The sequence below is a fragment of the Pan troglodytes genome, chromosome 22 (genome assembly GCF_028858775.2).
Source record: "Pan troglodytes isolate AG18354 chromosome 22, NHGRI_mPanTro3-v2.0_pri, whole genome shotgun sequence".
Lineage (NCBI taxonomy): Eukaryota > Metazoa > Chordata > Mammalia > Primates > Hominidae > Pan > Pan troglodytes.
In genome coordinates this window covers 37039377-37056248 of record NC_072420.2, presented here as the reverse complement: position 1 = coordinate 37056248, position 16872 = coordinate 37039377, and the positions used below count along the sequence as shown (strand labels likewise).

Here is a 16872-nt window from a genome sequence, read left to right as displayed (position 1 = left end):
ATTTCTCCTACTTTTCCTGACTCTTGATTTCAAAAGAAGTGGTGCTTTGCGTCATTTAAAAAACACTGTATTTTGTAGTGTACTAAAACCATACCATCTTCTCTGGCTGCCTCTGAACCTGTTTCATACTTGAATATCAAGACTTTTTCAACACTAGGAACACATTAGGATACATCAAGGAACAGTAAATATCTGCTATTCACTATTTTAGTAAATAGTAATGCTACTATTTACTATTACTATTACTAATAATGTAATTGCTAAGACCTTAGCAAAAATTACATGAAAAATCTGTAAATGACAAATACATCCACAGCTTGGGATTAAAGAATAATATCAACACAAGAAATAAAGCAAAAAGTGGCTAGGCAAGGTGGCTCATTCCTGTAATCCCAGCACTTTGGGAGGCCGAGGCGGGCGGATCACGAGGTCAGGAGTTCAAGAGAAGCCTGGCTAACATAGTGAAACCCTGTCTCTACTAAAAATACAAAAATTAGCCAGGCAGGGTGGTGCATGCTTGTAGTCCTGGCTACTCAGGAGGCTGTGCCAGAAGAATCGCTTGAACCCAGGAGCCGGAGGTTGCGGTGAGCCGAGATCACGCCACTGCACTCCAGCCTGGGCAACAGAGTGAGACTCTGTCTCAAAAAAAAAAAAAAAAGAAAGCAAAAAGTTAGGACCACATGTCTTATCAAAACAACTAAAAAACTTGATATTGGCCGGGCACGGTGGTTCACACCTGTAATCCCAACACTTTGTGAGGCCGAGGCAGGCAGATCACCTGAGGTCGGGAGTTCGAGACCAGTCTGGCCAACATGGTGAAACCTTGTCTCTACTAAAAATGCAAAATTAGCCAGGCATGGTGGCGCATGCCTGTAATCCCAGCTAGTTGGGAGGCTGTGACAGAAGAATCCCTTGAACCCAGGAGGTGGAGGCTGTGGTGAGCCAAGATCATGCCATTGCACTCCAGCCTGGGCAACAAGAACAAAACTCCGTCTCAAACAAACAAACAAAAAACCTTGATATTAATTTATCAACATTATTATATCAAGATATTAATTTCTCCAATCTTTTTTTTAATTTTTATTTTTTGAGACGGAGTTTCGCTCTTGTTGCCCAGGCTGGAGTGTAATGGTGCGGTCTTGGCTCACCACAACCTCCGCCTCCCGGGTTCAAGGGATTCTCCTGCCTCGGCCTCCCAAGCCGCTGGGATCACAGGCTCCTGCAACCGTGCCCGGCTAATTTTTCTATTTTTAGTAGAGACAGGGTTTCACCATGTTGGCCAAGCTGGTCTCCAACTCCTGACCTCAGGTGATCCACCCGTCTCTGCCTCACAAAGTGCTGGGATTACATGTGTGAGCCACTGTGCCTAGCCCATTTCTTTAATCTTAAACAGATACTCATTTTGACCAGGTGCGGAGGCTCACACCTGTAATCCCAGCACTTTGGGAGGCTGAGGCAGGTGGATCACTTGAGACCAAGAGTTTGAGATCAGCCTGGACAACATGGTGAAACGTTGTCTCTACCAAAAATACAAAAAAATAGCCAGGTGTGGTGGCACACGCCTGCAGTCCCAGCTACTCAGGAGGCTGAGGTGGAAGGATTGCTTGGGGCCAGGAGGCAGACGCTGCAGTGAGCTGAGATCTCACCACTGCACTCCAGCCTGGGTGAGACAGTGACACCCAAAAAGACCTAATCTCCAAAAAGAAAAACAAAAAACAAAAACCTCATTTCTAAAGGGAAAATCCTAGAGGCATTTATCACAAAATTATATTAATGTACCTTATCTAACTATAGTCTATAATTTATTGCTTTAGGAGGACAATTAAGGTATGTATTCTAGAATACGTTAAATTTTTGTGTGTGTGTGATGGCGTCTCACTCTGTCACCTAGGCTGGAGTGCAGTGGTACAATCTCCGCTCACTGCAACCTCCGTGCCCCCCACTGCCCCACCTCCAGGTTCAAGCGACTCTCCTGCCTCAGCCTCCCGAGTAGCTGGGATTACAGGTGCCTGCCACCATGCCCAATTTTTGTATTTTTAGTAGAGACGGAGTCAAGACCATCTTGGCCAGGCTGGTCTGGAACTCCTGACCTTGTGATCCACCCACCTTGGCCTCCCAAAGTGCTGGGATTACAGGTGTGAACCACCGTGCACGGGCAAATACATTAAAATTTAATAAGACTTTGAATTTGTTGTTTTTTGAATTAGTCTGGCCACCATATACTGACTAATATAATATATTGATTCTAATAAGATAATAATGTCAGCATATAGTAAAAACTACAAGCATTGTTAGGCCTGATGACTTCATAATTTAAAAAGGGTTTCCAAACAAATAAATCAACCAGTGTGCTAATGAAAAGTTTAACTAAATTTGTGTGTGTGTGTGATACAGCCTCACTCTGTTGCCCAGGCTGAGTGGGCCAGGGAAAATCACGTCTGAGATACTTTCATTTAGAGAGCACTGGCAGCCTTTCTATCACAAGCAGGTAACATGACCTCTCCTAATACTACCAACATTCAATGATTTTCTCACTTCCACAAAGAGAGCTGAATACATACCCTCAGGGAATAGTCACTCTCAGGGGCAATCTGGTCCATCCTTTCCTGCTTCTTGTACCCCTTCTTCCCTGTTATCTCATCTAAATCCTCGGGAATTCTGATATCATATTTATCCTTTTCAAAATCGAACTCTGTTGCATTTTTGTAGCTGTAAAAATAATTTTTAGAAAGAACCAAAATTTAACTTCACAGCAAGATAAGCAAGCAAACACTGTAAGTCATTAAAAAGGTAAGCAAATTAATAAACCTACACATGGTGCACGTCAGTGGGGGGTTGGGGGTGCAAAGGCAAGAGAAAAAGAAAGAAAATGGATCCTGGATGATGTGGAGAAACTGTAACACTCATACACTGCTGGTAGGAAAACACTCAGGAAAACAGTCTGGCATTTCTTAGAAAACAAAACGCAAGTACTATATGATACAGCAATTACACTTCTAGATATTTGTTTCAGAAAAATGAAGACTATATTCCCACAAAACCGTGTACACAAATGTTTACAGCTTTATTTGTAATATCCCAAAACTACAAACCTAGATGTCTTGAATAGGTAAACACACTGGGTTCCATACATACAATGAAATACTACTCAGCAAGAAAAAAGTGCAAACTGGCTGGGTGCGGTGGCTCACGCCTGTAATCCTACCACTTTGGGAGGCTGAGGCGTGTGGATCACCTGAGGTCAGAAGTTCAAGACCAGCCTGGTCAATATGGCAAAACCCTGTCTCTACTAAAAACACAAAAATCAGCCGGGCATGGTGGCAGGTGCCTATAATCCCAGCTACACGGGAGGATGAGGCAGCAGAATCGCTTGAACCCGGTGGGCAGAGGTTGCAGTGAGCCGAGATGGCGCTACTTCACTCCACCCTGGGGGAAAGAGCAAAACTCTATCTCAAAAAAAAAAAAAAAAAAAAAAAAAAAAAGAAAGAAAGAGAAGAAAAGAAAGAAAAAAAAAAGAAAAAGGAAAAGGTGCAAACTATACATACAAGAACCTGGAAAACGCCAGGAGTTATGCTAAGTGAAAAAAGTCAAATCCAAAAGGTTTCCATGTTGTTTATGTAATATTCTTAAAATGGCAAAATTATAGAAATAGAGAACAGATTAGAGGTTGCCAGGGATTAAGGAGGGAGTGGGGTTATGAGGGAAGTGGGTATGGCTACAAAAGGGCAACATGAGGGATTCCTGTGATGACTAAAGTGTCCTGCATCTTGACTGTATCAACGTCAAAATCCTGTCAATATCAATAGTACTACTGTACTATAGTTTTTTTTTTTAATTTTTCGAGACAGAGTCTCGCTCTTTCGCCCAGGCTGGAGTGCAGTGGTGCTATCTCGGCTCACTGCAAGCTCCGCCTCCCTGGTTCACGCCATTCTCCTGCCTCAGCCTCCTTAGTAGCCGGGACTACAGGCGCCCGCCACCGCACCCAGCTAATTTTTTGTATTTTTAGTAGAGACAGGGTTTCGCCATGTTAGCCAGGATGGTCTCGATCTCCTGACCTCATGATCCACCCACCTCAGCCTCCCAAAGTGCTGGGATTACAGGTGTGAGCCAGTGCGCCTGGCTGTACTATAGTTTTGTTAGATGTTACCACCAGGGGAAACTGAATGAAGTGTACCTAACATCTCTGTATTACTTCTTACAACTACACATGAATCTACAATTACCTCAGAAAGTATAATTGAAAAAATCCTCCAGGAGAAGGAGGGGTAGGGAAGTGAAAGCAAGAAAAACGAATTCAGGTATCAGAATAGCACAAGTTTTTTCAGTTCTTTAGGCTCATCACTACCTGTGCTTTATTCCTGTGATTCAGTATGTCTTAGATCTTTCAGTATGTCTTAGATCTTTCAGTATCAGACATTAGTCTTAAATTTTAAAATTTGCAAAGGATTTTATCCTCACAAAGATAAAGGATTATAAATTTTAGCAACACAAAAATCTCACCTATATTGCTTTTCTCATCAGGTGCTACATCACTTTTAGTTTTAAGTAATGGACACAATGAAGAAAGATTTATCCTCCTAAATTTGTCTTCTCATTGCTTTTTTTCTTTTTCTTTTTTTTTTTTTTTTTGAGAAGGGGGGTGGAATAAATGAGAGAGAATAGAGTGCTAATGGAGACTGAATGGCAGGGATAGAAAAATTGTTTTTTTTTGGCCGGGTGTAGTGGCTCACGCCTGTAATCCCAGCACTTTGGGAGGCCAAGGCGGGTGGATCACCTGAGGTCAGGAGTTCTAGACCAGCCTGGCCAACATGGTGAAACCCTGTCTCAACTAAAATACAAAAATTAGCCGGGCGTGGTGGCAGGTGCCTGTAATCCCAGCTACTCGGGGGACTGAAGCAGGAGAATCGCTTAAACCTAGGAGGCGGAGGTTGTAGTCAGCTGAGATTGCGCCATCGCACTCCAGCCTGGGGAACAAGAGTGAGACTTTGTCTCAAAAAAAAAAAAAAAAAAGGAAAATTTTTTTTAACAAGATGAATATCTCAAATTGAAGCTGAAATGGCCTCTATAACATATCCTGGGCAAAGACAAATCAGTAACTACACCAAAAAATGAGTACCTTTCCATGTATTTCTACCATGTGTAACGAGAGATGAATATAACACCACCACCCTGCACATGCACTTTACTTCCCAAACGGTCAACATCTACGTCCACATTTACCTTCTAAGATTCCAAATGATGATCCTCGTCCCCTTCTTGCCTATAATAGCATCAAGTTCTGCCAGTAACTTCTGTTCCGTGGAAAACAGAGAATGTTCCAGAATTGCAGCAAGGCTGGCTTTTGATTCTGCTAAATTAATCATCTGTCGTATATCATAAGTTAAAGACTCAGATTGACAGCATAGTTTTCATAATTACAATATGAAAACCAACTCTATAAACTTAAATAACAGAAAAACTATTTATAAATAATTTTCTAAGGTTTTTTTTTTTGTGTGAGATAGGGTCTCACTATTGCTCAGGCTAGAGTGCAGTAACATGATCAGGGCTAACTGCAGCCTAGCTGGGACCGACCACAGGCACCCACCACCACGACCGGCTAATTTTTAAAATTTTTTTGTAGAGATAGGGTCTCCCTACGTTGCTTGGGCTGGTCTCAAAATTCCGGGCTCAAGCAATCCTTCTGTCTTGGCCTCCCAAAGTGGTGGAATTTCAGGCATCAGCCACCAAGCTCAGCCTATTTTCTAAGTCTTAACGTGGCAGTTTGATTTCAAATGAACAAGAAGAAGAATAAAAAATAAGCAGGTTATTATTCCTAACTAACTTAATACTTTCTAATATTCCAATGTGTTCATACAAAAGGCATTTTCCTAAAGTTATCCTGCCTTTTGCAGTCACTAGTCAAATTTTCAAGCCAAACATAAAGTCTTACTAGTCTACAATAACCCTGAAGTAAACAGAAGAGCTATGGGAAGTTTAACATAAAATGCTGAGTATTTCCATAGCAGGATTCCAACAGAGAAGAGACAGGGACAAACCCTTAGCCTCAGGTGTAGGGTAAATGCAGAGGACAGAGGTAAGAAATGGAATAGGTGTTATTCAACAGGAATAATTTGGAAGAAGGCAAAAACATAGAATGTTTCCGAATTATTTCTTCAGTTTCTCCACAGCTTTTATTTCACAACCAAAAGGATATGGTGCTTGTTGAATGCCACTATTGGAACAACAACATGCTCCGCTTTTATGACTTCCAAGTAGGTCTGAGACAAAAGGCCCACGCTCATGCTTTCTCCATTTTTGGTAAAAACGATTGCGTCTTTACCCAGACGCATAGAACCCGACTTGAAGCCATTCCCATATAATCCAACTGGGACATGACCATTCATGGTGACTTTGTCACTGAAGCCAAAGCTAAGAAGAAAATAAAGATTTTTAAAAATAAATACCTATAATCAAAAATAAATAAATACCTATAATCTTTTTTTTTAATTCATTAATTGTAATACCAAGTAAAAAGCCTGGGTTCAAATACTGGCCTCACCCTTCCTAGCTGTATAATCTTAGGCAGATTACTTTTTTGTTGTTGTTGATTTTTTATGTATCGGGCAGGTTACTTTTAATCTATCTTGACGTGTTTTCCCAGCTCTGAAATAAGGAAACTAAATCTACATCACAGGGGAGAAAAAGGATCGCAAGTACTAACATGCAAACTCATCGCTGGCACACCCTGACTAAATAGCTGAGTATAACCCATGCTTCCGGGACTGTGAGATTTCACCCCATGAATCTCTTCCTCTAAAAGTTACTCCCAACAAAGTGGTAGGTTTTATTACAAACAATGGTTAAACCTAATTTAAACTAAAGTTATCAGTAATTGATATAAATATACTACAACTCTAAAGGAATGGTGGACTTTTAGGGAGTTGGAAGGAGGGTGGGGTAGGTGATGAGAGTGGTGAGGACTGACTCATCATCTACCAGTAGTAGAAAATCATGCTTAGAGAACAGCTCACACTGTACATACAGCATTTCATTTCAAAAAACAAAAACCAAGAATAGTAAGTATGGCATGGAAAACCCTTTAGTTAAAAGCAACAATTTTAAGAAGTGCGGCACATTTTTACCTACCTTAGCATTTTATGTAATTTATCAGAAGTCATACCATTCCCATTGTCGGTGAATGTCAAGCATATATGGTCATTTATCACTGTTTTGTCAATCCATATTTGTTTAGCGTTCACATCAGGATCATAAGCATTATCTGGGAAACACAAGTTTGAAGAAATTCTGATTTTACACTTTAAAAAGAGCAATTAGTTCAGAACAATCCTATAAGAAGCAATAGAAGACTATGTTTTAAGACAACTTTAAAAGCTGCAATTTTTAGCAGCTTTAAAATTTAAAGATTTTAAACATGAAAATAAGATTTAAAAACATGAAAATAAACTGCATCCTGGTATATATTAATTGACTATTATAGAATTAACACCCTCCATGTTAAAGAGACAGCAAAGACTGGTACCCAGCACACCAAAGAAGTACAAAGGAAGAAAAATCACTACACTGCAGAGATGATTAAAAGATGGACTAAGTCTGCGTGTGGTGGTTCACGCCTGTAATCCCAGCACTTTGGGAGGCTGAGGCGGGCAGATCACCTGAGGTCAGGAGTTTGAAATCAGCCTGGCCAACATGGTGAAACCCCATCTCTACTAAAAAATACAAAAATCCGCCAGGCATGGTGGCACATGCCTATAGTCCCAGCTAATCCAGAGGCTAAGACAGGAGAATCGCTCGAGCCTGGGAGGCAGAGGTTGCAGTGAGTGGAGATCGTGCCACTGCACTCTAGCCTGGGCAACACAGCAAGACTCTGTCTCCAAAACAAAAACAAAAACAAAAACAAAAAAGCTGACCATGGTGACTTACGCCTGTAATCCCAGCACTCTGGGAGGCTGAGGTGGGCGGATCACCTGAGGTCAGGAGTTTGAGACCAGCCTGGCCGACAGGGTGAAATCCCATCTGTATTAAAAAAAAAAAAAAAAAAAATTAGCCAGGCATGGTGGCAGGCGCCTATAATCCCAGCTACTCAGGAGGCTGAGGCAGGAGAACTGCTTGAACCCAGGAGGCGGAGGCTGCAATGAGCTGAGATAGCGCCATTGCACTCAAGCCTGGGCAACAAGAGCGAGACTCCGTCTCAAAAAAGGAAAAAAAAGAAAAAAAGAGAGAGACTAACCTGGCTGTTGTAGAGGAAAGAGATCTGAGTGTCAATGGAAGGTACACAATAATCAATAAATAAATGGAAAGGTAGCAACATTTTCTGCTAAGTTATATACAAGGATGGAAGATTTACTTTCTACTATTTCTTTAAACTGTGACCCTTTTCAGTTTAACCAAGTTAAACCAAGTTTCTGGTGGCTTTTACATTTTTATTTCTGTATACTTCTCCATTTAACATCCTTCTTTAGCATACTCATTTCTCTCAGAATAGGTGTATGAAGAAATACGTTTAAAAATGAAAAATAGGGCTGGGCGCAGTGGCTCATGCCTGTAATCCCAGCACTTTGGGAGGCAGAGGTGGGTGGATCACCTGAGGTCAGGAGTTCGAGACAAGTCTGACCAATATGGTGAAACCCTGTCTCTACTAAAAATACAAAAATTAGCCAGGAGCGGTGGCATGTGCCTGTAGTCCCAGCTACTCGGGAGGCTGAGGGACAAGTGCTTGAACCCAGGAGGTAGAGGAGGTTGCAGTGAGCCGAGACTGTGCCACTGCACTCCAGCCTGGGTGACAGAGCGAGACTCTGCCTCAAAAAGAAAAAAAAAAAAAATTCCTTCTTTTTCTTTTATCTTCCATCTATGATAGAACCCTTCCTTGATAAAGATTCTAAAATATATCTAAGAATTCCTAAGAATACAATTTCCCTTTATTATCTGTTTCTTAAACATATGCCTAAATTTTTCAATTAGGCTTATGTTTGTGTGCATGAATTTTTCTTTTCTTTTTCTTTTCCTTTTTTCTGGAGACAGGGTCTCACTGTAGCCCAGGCTGGAGGAAGACTCACTCTGCTGCAGCCTTGACTTCCCTGGCTCAAGTGATCCTCCCACCTCAGACTCCCGAGTAACTAGGACTACAGGTGTGCACCACCACCCTGGCGAATTTTTGTATTTTTTGTAGAGATGGGGTCCCACTATGTTTCTCAGGGTGGGCCCCAACTCCTGGGCTCATGTGATCCTCCTGCCTCAGCCTCCCAAAGTGTTGGGATTACAGGTGTGAACAACTGTGCCCAGCCTATGCATGAATTTTTCCCAAGAAAAAAATCATGACCCATAAATGCAAATCAGAACGCAACCTTGCCGCTTTCTCACGTTCATTGAAATGCTGTTAAAATACAATCCTAAACCTTAAACTTCCCATTTATTGAAAGAAGCAAGAACTTATTACATATCTAACACAATACCAATCCTCCTATTGATATCAGAAAAATGAATCCATGCTGTATGTTACACATACTTTTGTACTACTAATAAACATAATTCTGCCAGTCACTGTGGTGCACACTTGTAATCCCAGATACTCCTGAGGCTGAGGTGGGAGGATCGCCTGAGCCCAGGAGTTTGAGACCAGCCTGGACAACATGGTGAGACCTCATCTCAAAATAAACAAACAAACTCCCCATAATTCTCACTGTTTACTAATAAAAATAAAAATATTTTCAATATAAACACTTCAGGAACTTAGCAAAGTAAATCCTAAACACTATGAAATACTTGGGTAGTATTAAAGAGAAAGCTGAACAGTGACTAATCTGACATCCATGTGAATAGCTGTTATGCTATGCAATTTTTATCATTAATGTTATCATTCAAGGTATTTGTTTTTTTTCTTGCTTTGTCGCCTGCCCAGGCTGGAATGCAATGGCACAATCACGGCTCATTGCAGCCTCGACTTCCCGGTCTCACGTGATCCTCCCACCTCAGCCTCCTGAGTAGCTGGGACCACAGGCCTGCACCACCATACCCAGCTGATTTTTAAAATATTTTTGTAGGCCGGGTGCGGTGGCTCACACCTGTAATCCCAGCACTTTGGGAGGCTGAGGCGGGCGGATCACAAGGTCAGGAGATCGAGACCATCCTGGCTAACACGGTGAAACCCCGTCTCTACTAAAAAAAAATACAAAAAAATTAGCTTGTCGTGGTGGCAGGTGCCTGTAGTCCCAGCTACTCAGGAGGCTGAGGCAGGAGAATAGCGTGAACCCAGGAGGCAGAGCTTGCAGTGAGCCAAGACTGCGCCACTGCACTCCAGCCTGGGCGACAGAGAGAGACTCTGTTTAATAAAAAAAAACAAACAAACAAACAAAAAAAAACACTACAATTGTAAGCAACAAATGGTATATGAAATGTCAAACTACATACCTATTAATTCAGCAACTGCACTGAATGGCCAGGTGTGACTAGTAGAATTTGTATGTAAAAACTTCGGGCAAAGCTGAAACAAACAAATGTTCATGTAAATTAATTCAGGTCTTACTTTTGAAAATAAAAACCAGTATTTTTATCCCTGTGTTAAACAACATTGAGACCAAACAAAAGTGACTTGGCTGCTTGCTCCAGGATACATCTGGAAGATACAATCTAGAATATACGATTCTTGGAAGATAACACTGGGAACCAACTAAACAGCTTACTCACCAAGACTTGGTTCAAAACCCTTGCCCTCTTTATCTCTACAATGTCATAACTGTCCAATCCCAAATAGGGACATACCTTGCCAAGACCTACCTTAAAATGATCCAGCCAAGGCCCTAAAATCCTATAAACACCATTTCCTAATTTCTCTATTCTGAGACACAACTAAGACTTTGTCAAGGAGGCACTTTCTCCTACGTGTATCAGGCCTAATAAACTTAACTGTGCTTGGTCACTAAGTTTTTCTGGCACTGTGACTTCATTATTTACTCCAAGTTCATTATAGCTGAACTTGTAGCAGTGGAGTAGTATACATCTACAAACTCTTCAAAGAATTCAAATAAGAGTTCCAATTGTTGGCCGGGCGCGGTGGCTCATGCCTGTAATCCCACCACTTTGGGAGGCCGAGGTGGGCAGATCACGAGGTCAGGAGATCGAGACCATCCTGGCTAACATGGTGAAACCCGTCTCTACTAAAAATACAAAAAAAGTAGCTGGGCGTGGTGGTGGGCGCCTGTAGTCGCAGCTACTTGGGAGGCTGAGGCAGGAGAATGGCGTGAACCCAGGAGATGGAGCTTGCAGTGAGCCGAGATCGTGCCACTGCACTCCAGCCTGGGCGACAGAGCGAGACTCCATCTCAAAAAAAAAAAGAGTTCCAATTGTTAAACTAAACTAAACTTGGCCTGAGGATGCCTCCATACTCGAGTCAGTACATAAGGAACTACAACCTAATAGTATGAAAACTAACTGTACAAATTCTTCTACCTTAGGGCAATTTGTACTCCAGTAACAAACAGCTGAGTCTCAGTCAATTACAGAATCCCATCTTCAGTCAATCACAGGTCACCAGCTGATTTAAATAAGGCAAAATGCCAAGCTGCAACCAATTAAACTATTTCTGTACCTCACTTTTGTTTTGTCCATAAATATTGCCTGATCATGTTGCAGGCCAGAGTGCTCAGAACCTGTTCCGGTTCTGAAGCCTGTCCTATTTTTTTTCTGAGACAGAATCACGCTCTGTCACCTAGGCTGTAATGCAGTGGCACAATTTCGGCTGACTGCAACCTCCGCCTCCTGGGTTCAAGCGATTCTCCTGTCTCAGACTCCCGAGTAGCTGGGATTACAGGTGCGCACCACCACACATGGCTAATTTTTTGTATTTTTAGTAGATAAGGGGTTTCGCCATGTTGACCAGGCTGGTCTCAAACTCCTGGCCTCAAGTGATTCACCCACTTCAGCCTCCCAAAGTGCTGGGATTACAGGTGTAAGCCACCACACCCAGCCTCTTATTTTTTTCAGAGATAGTCTCTCTCTGCTGCCCAGGCTGCAGTGCAGTAGTGCAATCATAGCTCACTGCAGCCTTGAACTCCTGAGTTCAAGTGATTCTCCTCCCTCAGCCTCCCGAGTAGCTGGGACCACAGGCATGGACCACTATGCCTGGCTAATCTTATACTTTTTTGTAGAGACAGGAGTCTCACTATGTTGCCCAGGCTGGTCTCCAACTCCCAGCCTCAAGTGATCCTCCCACATCGGCCTCCCAAAGTGCTGGGATTGCAGGAGTGGGCCACTATGCCCAATGTGCCCAATTCTTGAATCATTCTTTGCTCAATAAAACTTTAACTTGTCTAAGGTTTTTCGTTTGAATGCAATGCAACAAATTTGCATTGCATCTTAATTCCCAAGGCTTTTATGCCTGATTTTACTCACAATTCATTATGGAAGAATATGCCAGTCAACCTCATGCTATTGGGAACTCTCTAAGTTCCTGAGTAGTGGTACGTACCAAATGTATAAAAACACACAAGTAGTTTTTTTGTTGGTTTGTTTTTTGTTTTTTTGAGATGGAGTCTCGCTCTGCTGCCCAGGCTGGAGTGCAGTGGCGCCATCTCAGCTCACTGCAAGCTCCGCCTGCCGGGTTTACTTACACCATTCTCCTGCCTCAGCCTCCCGAGTAGCTGGGACTACAGGTGCCCACCACCATGCCCGGCTAATTTTTTGTATTTTTAGTAGAGACGGGGTTTCACCGTGTTAGGCAGGATGGTCTCAATCTCCTGACCTCGTGATCTGCCCACCTCAGCCTCCCAAAGTGCTGGGATTACAGGCATGAGCCACCGTGCCTGGCCAAAAACACACAAGTAGTTTTAAAAGGCAGAGCCTTAAAAATTTCAGTATGCAGAGAATTTTCATGCAATTTTTTTGTTCATTCTGAACAGATTCTCTCCTAATAAGGGGAAAAAAAGGTGGAAAGCACTTTGCAGTGTGAAGAGCCCTAAAAATATGATTAGACTGTAGATCAAGCCAACCACATCTGTAGTGCTCACGTGCTGCCACAAGGTGTCAGAAAGGTCTACTTCTCCTCTGTCCACACTTGCTTCTGGACAATTCCAAAACCTTCATTTACCATGAAGTTGAAGCACACAAGTGAGAAACAGTATCCTGAAGAAGACTGTTCAAACTGGTATATATGCAATTTAGACTCTCTCTGGCAGACATCATATAATACAGCATACATCCATGAAATATGGAGTATAGGTAACTCAGACTTTCTAAAGCACACATCACAAACAGTTCTTAATGAAACTAAATTTCCAGCTCTTCATCTTGCACAAGAAGTCTTTTCTCAAAAGTGAGCCATCAGGAAAACCTTCCTGTCCCACCTTCTCCCCTGTACAAATATCATTCTATCACTGATAAAAGAATGATACACTGCTCCCCCTCTCTACATCTTAACCATGGGACATGGCCTTGGGGTGTAAAACCTCTGGCTACTGTCGACTAAAAAGAGTCAAAGTTTGTAAAATATTTGAAGACGTTTATTCTGAGCCAAATATGAGTGACCATGGCCCATGACACAGCCCTCAGGTGGTCCTGAGAACATGTGCCTGAGGTGGTCGGGGTGCAGCCTGGTTTTATATATTTTAGGGTGGTATGAGATATCAATGAAATACATTTAAGATGTACATTGGTTTGTTTCAGAAAGGCGAGACAAGTCAAAGTGGGGACTTCCAGGCTATAGGTAAATTTATACATTTTCTGGTTAAGATTGGTTGAGTTTGTCTAAGGACCTGGGATCAACAGACAGGAAATGTTTGGGTTAAGACAAGGATTGTGGAGACCAAAGTTTTACTACGCAGAGGAAGCTCTTAGCTAGCAGGCATAAGACAGAAGAGGCTGTAAAATGTTTTCTTATGAGACTGAAAAGGGTGCCTGACTCTTAATTGATTATCTCCTGGATCTAGAAAGAAAAAAAAAAGGGAATGGCCAGGTGCGGTGGCTCAGGACAAGTCTGGTGGCTCACACCTGTAATCCCAGCGCTTTGGGAGGCCAAGGCTGATGGATCACCCAAGGTCAGCAGTTTGAGACCAGCCTGACCAACATGATGAAACCCCATTTTTACTAAAAATGCAAAATTAGCTGGGCCTGGTGGCTCATGCCTGTAATCTCACCTACTTGGGAGGTTGAGGCAGGAGAGTTGCTTGAACCCAGGAGGCGGAGGTTAAAGTGAACTGAGATCGGGTCATTGCACTCCAGTCTGGGCAACAAGAGCGAAACTCCGTCTCAAAAACAAAAAAAAAAAAAAAAAAACAAAAAAAGAAAAGAAAAAAGAGAAAAGAGGATTCTCTACACAATGTACATTTTTTTCCACAAGAGACAAACTTTGCAAGGCAATTTCAAGATATGACAAGGAAATCTATTTAGAATTATTTTTATTTCTTTCCTTGTTATGTGATGTTACGCCAGAGCGGTATAATGAAGCAGATCTGACCCCAACTTCCTGTCATGGCCTGAACTAGTCTTTCAGATTAAATGTTAAGAGTGCCCTGGCTGAGAAGGAAGTCCATTAAGATGGTTGGAAGAGCCTTAGAATTTTTTTGGTTTATACTACCAAACAAGGAGAAAATTATTAGTCAACTACTATAAACCCTTAGAGCCTCCTGTACTTCTGACAGACCAACCATAAATTGGGCATTCACATGATTCCCCTCATGTTTGATAATGTGCTATAATGCTCACAAAACCCAAAAAAACACTGATTCATTGTAAAGCAAGCCTGTCCAACCCTCAGCCCCCATGGGATGCATGTGGCCCAGGACAGCTTTGAATGCAGCCCAACACAAATTTGTAAACTTTCTTTTCTTTTCTTTTTTTTTTTTTTTTGAGATGGAGTCTCGCTCTGTTGCCCAGGCTGGAGTGCAATGGCATGATCTCGGTTCACTGCAACCTCTGCCTCCCAGGTTCAAGCGATTCTCCTGCCACAGCTTCCCAAGTAGCTGAGATTACAGGCAACTGCCACCACGCCCAGCTAATTTTTTTGTATTTTTGGTAGAGACATGATTTCACCATGCTGGCCAGGCTGGTCTCGAACTGCCGACCTCAGGCGATCCGCCCACCTCGGCCTCCCAAAGTGCTGGGATTACAGGCATGAGCCACCCTGCCCGGCCTGTAAACTTTCTTAAAACGTTATGAAGTTTCTTTCGTGATTTTTTTGTTGTTGTTGTAGTTCATCAGCTATCGTTACGATTTTTTTTTCTTTTTTTTTTTTTTTTTTACCTCATCAGCTACTGTTAGTATATTTTATGTGTGTGTGGCCCAAGACAATTCTTCTTCCAATGTGGCCCAGGGAAGCTAAAAGATACAATGTAAAGGATATTACAGACTGGGCCCAGTGGCTCACACCTGTAATCCCAGCACTTTGGGAGGCTGAGGCAAGTGGATCACCAGAGGTCAGGTGTACAAGACCAGCCTCGTTGACATGGTGAAACCCTGTCTCTATTAAAAATACAAAAAATTGGCCAGGCGCGGTGGCTCATGCCTGTAATCCCACTACTTTGGGAGGCCGAGGTGAGTAGGTCAACTGAGGTTAGGAGTTCAAGACCAGCCTGGCCAACATGGCAAAACTTTGTCTCTACTAAAAATACAAAAAATATCCAGGCGTGGTGGTGCGCGCCTGTGTCCCAGCTACTGGGGAGGCTGAAGCGGGAGAATCACTTGAACCCAGTAGGTGGAGACTGCGATGGCGCCACTGCACTCCAGCCTGGGCGACAGAGGGAGCATAAACTAAGGTGTGGTTAAAAAAAAAAAAAAAAAAAAGGCGGGGGGGAGCTTATTATTATAAATAACAAAAGATGTTCCACTCATAGTTATCAGGAAATACGAAAGATTTCAGGAACTCCAGCGCCAAGAACCAGGACAAAGAACAAATATACATTTTTGATCATATCAAATGTATGTAAATGTGAAATAAAAAATATAGGACAGCTGGGCATGGTGGCTCACACCTATAATCCCAGGACTTTGGGAGGCCGAGGCAGGTGGATCATTTGACGTCAGGTGTTTGAGACCAGCCTGGCCAACATGGTGAAACCCCGTCTCTACTAAAAATACAAAAATTAGCTAGACCTGGTGGCACACACCTGTAATCCCAGCTACTTGGGTGGCTGAGGCATGGCAATCACTTGAACCCAGGAGGCAGAGGTTGCAGTGAGCCAAGATCATGCCACTGCACTCCAGACTGGGCAACAGAACAAGACTCTGTCTCAGGAAAAAAAAAAAAAAAAAAAAAAGCCACTGTTTTGGACTAAGCTCCTGCTCTAGGCCTCCAAAAACAGACTAAAAATCAAAATGGAGTCACCCATGCTAAAATTTCAGTCACCAAACTGAAACTAAGTTGTTATCTGACCTTCAGAGAAATCAAGGGAGATAACAGCCAATTTACCGAACACGTCAGTTTCAGTCATCAACTGGTATGATAGATAGTAAGTTCCCTCCATTTTGTTGTTTTACAACAAAAAGTAACCTGATGTCAGTCAGTTATTTATCTATTGTTTTTAACTTTGAAATGACGTATCTGCTTTTTGTTCTTTGTTTCTGCTTTCTTTCGGCCTTTTTCTGTCTACAAAGCCAGCCTCCTCTGTTCAGTTCACTAGAACACTTACTGTATTTTATGGAAGTGTTGCCCAATTCCAGAATAGGAAATAAAGGCCGAGCACGGTGGTTCACTCCTGTAATCCCAGCACTTTGGGAGGCTGAGGCGGGCAGAACACTTGAGGTTAGGAGACGAGCCTGGCCAACATGGCAAAACCCCGTCTCTACCAAAAGCCAAAAAAATTAGCCAGGTGTGGTGGTGAGTGCCTGTAATCCCAGCTACTCAGGAGGCTGTGGCGGGAGAATTGCTTGAACATGGGAGGAAGA

The 16872-nt window shown here is 42.5% G+C and overlaps 1 protein-coding gene across 5 annotated transcripts in view; it reads right to left on the bottom strand.

Moving 5' to 3' along the window:
* Positions 1 to 16872, bottom strand: part of MORC3 (MORC family CW-type zinc finger 3) — a 56502-nt gene that overhangs the window by 32540 nt on the left and 7090 nt on the right. For 3 of the 5 annotated variants that reach the window (XM_054675124.2, XM_054675126.2, XM_054675127.2), the window contains exons 2-6: positions 10408 to 10480; positions 7129 to 7261; positions 6198 to 6411; positions 5221 to 5369; positions 2562 to 2709 (exon numbers count right to left, since the gene is read on the bottom strand). In XM_054675124.2, coding sequence (XP_054531099.1) covers positions 2562 to 2709; positions 5221 to 5369; positions 6198 to 6411; positions 7129 to 7261; positions 10408 to 10480 — 717 coding nt within the window. Of the gene's footprint in view, positions 1 to 2561; positions 2710 to 5220; positions 5370 to 6197; positions 6412 to 7128; positions 7262 to 10407; positions 10481 to 16616; positions 16636 to 16872 lie in introns of those variants that run through there. The other 2 variants (XM_054675128.2, XM_054675129.2) reach the window with 2 other exon arrangements.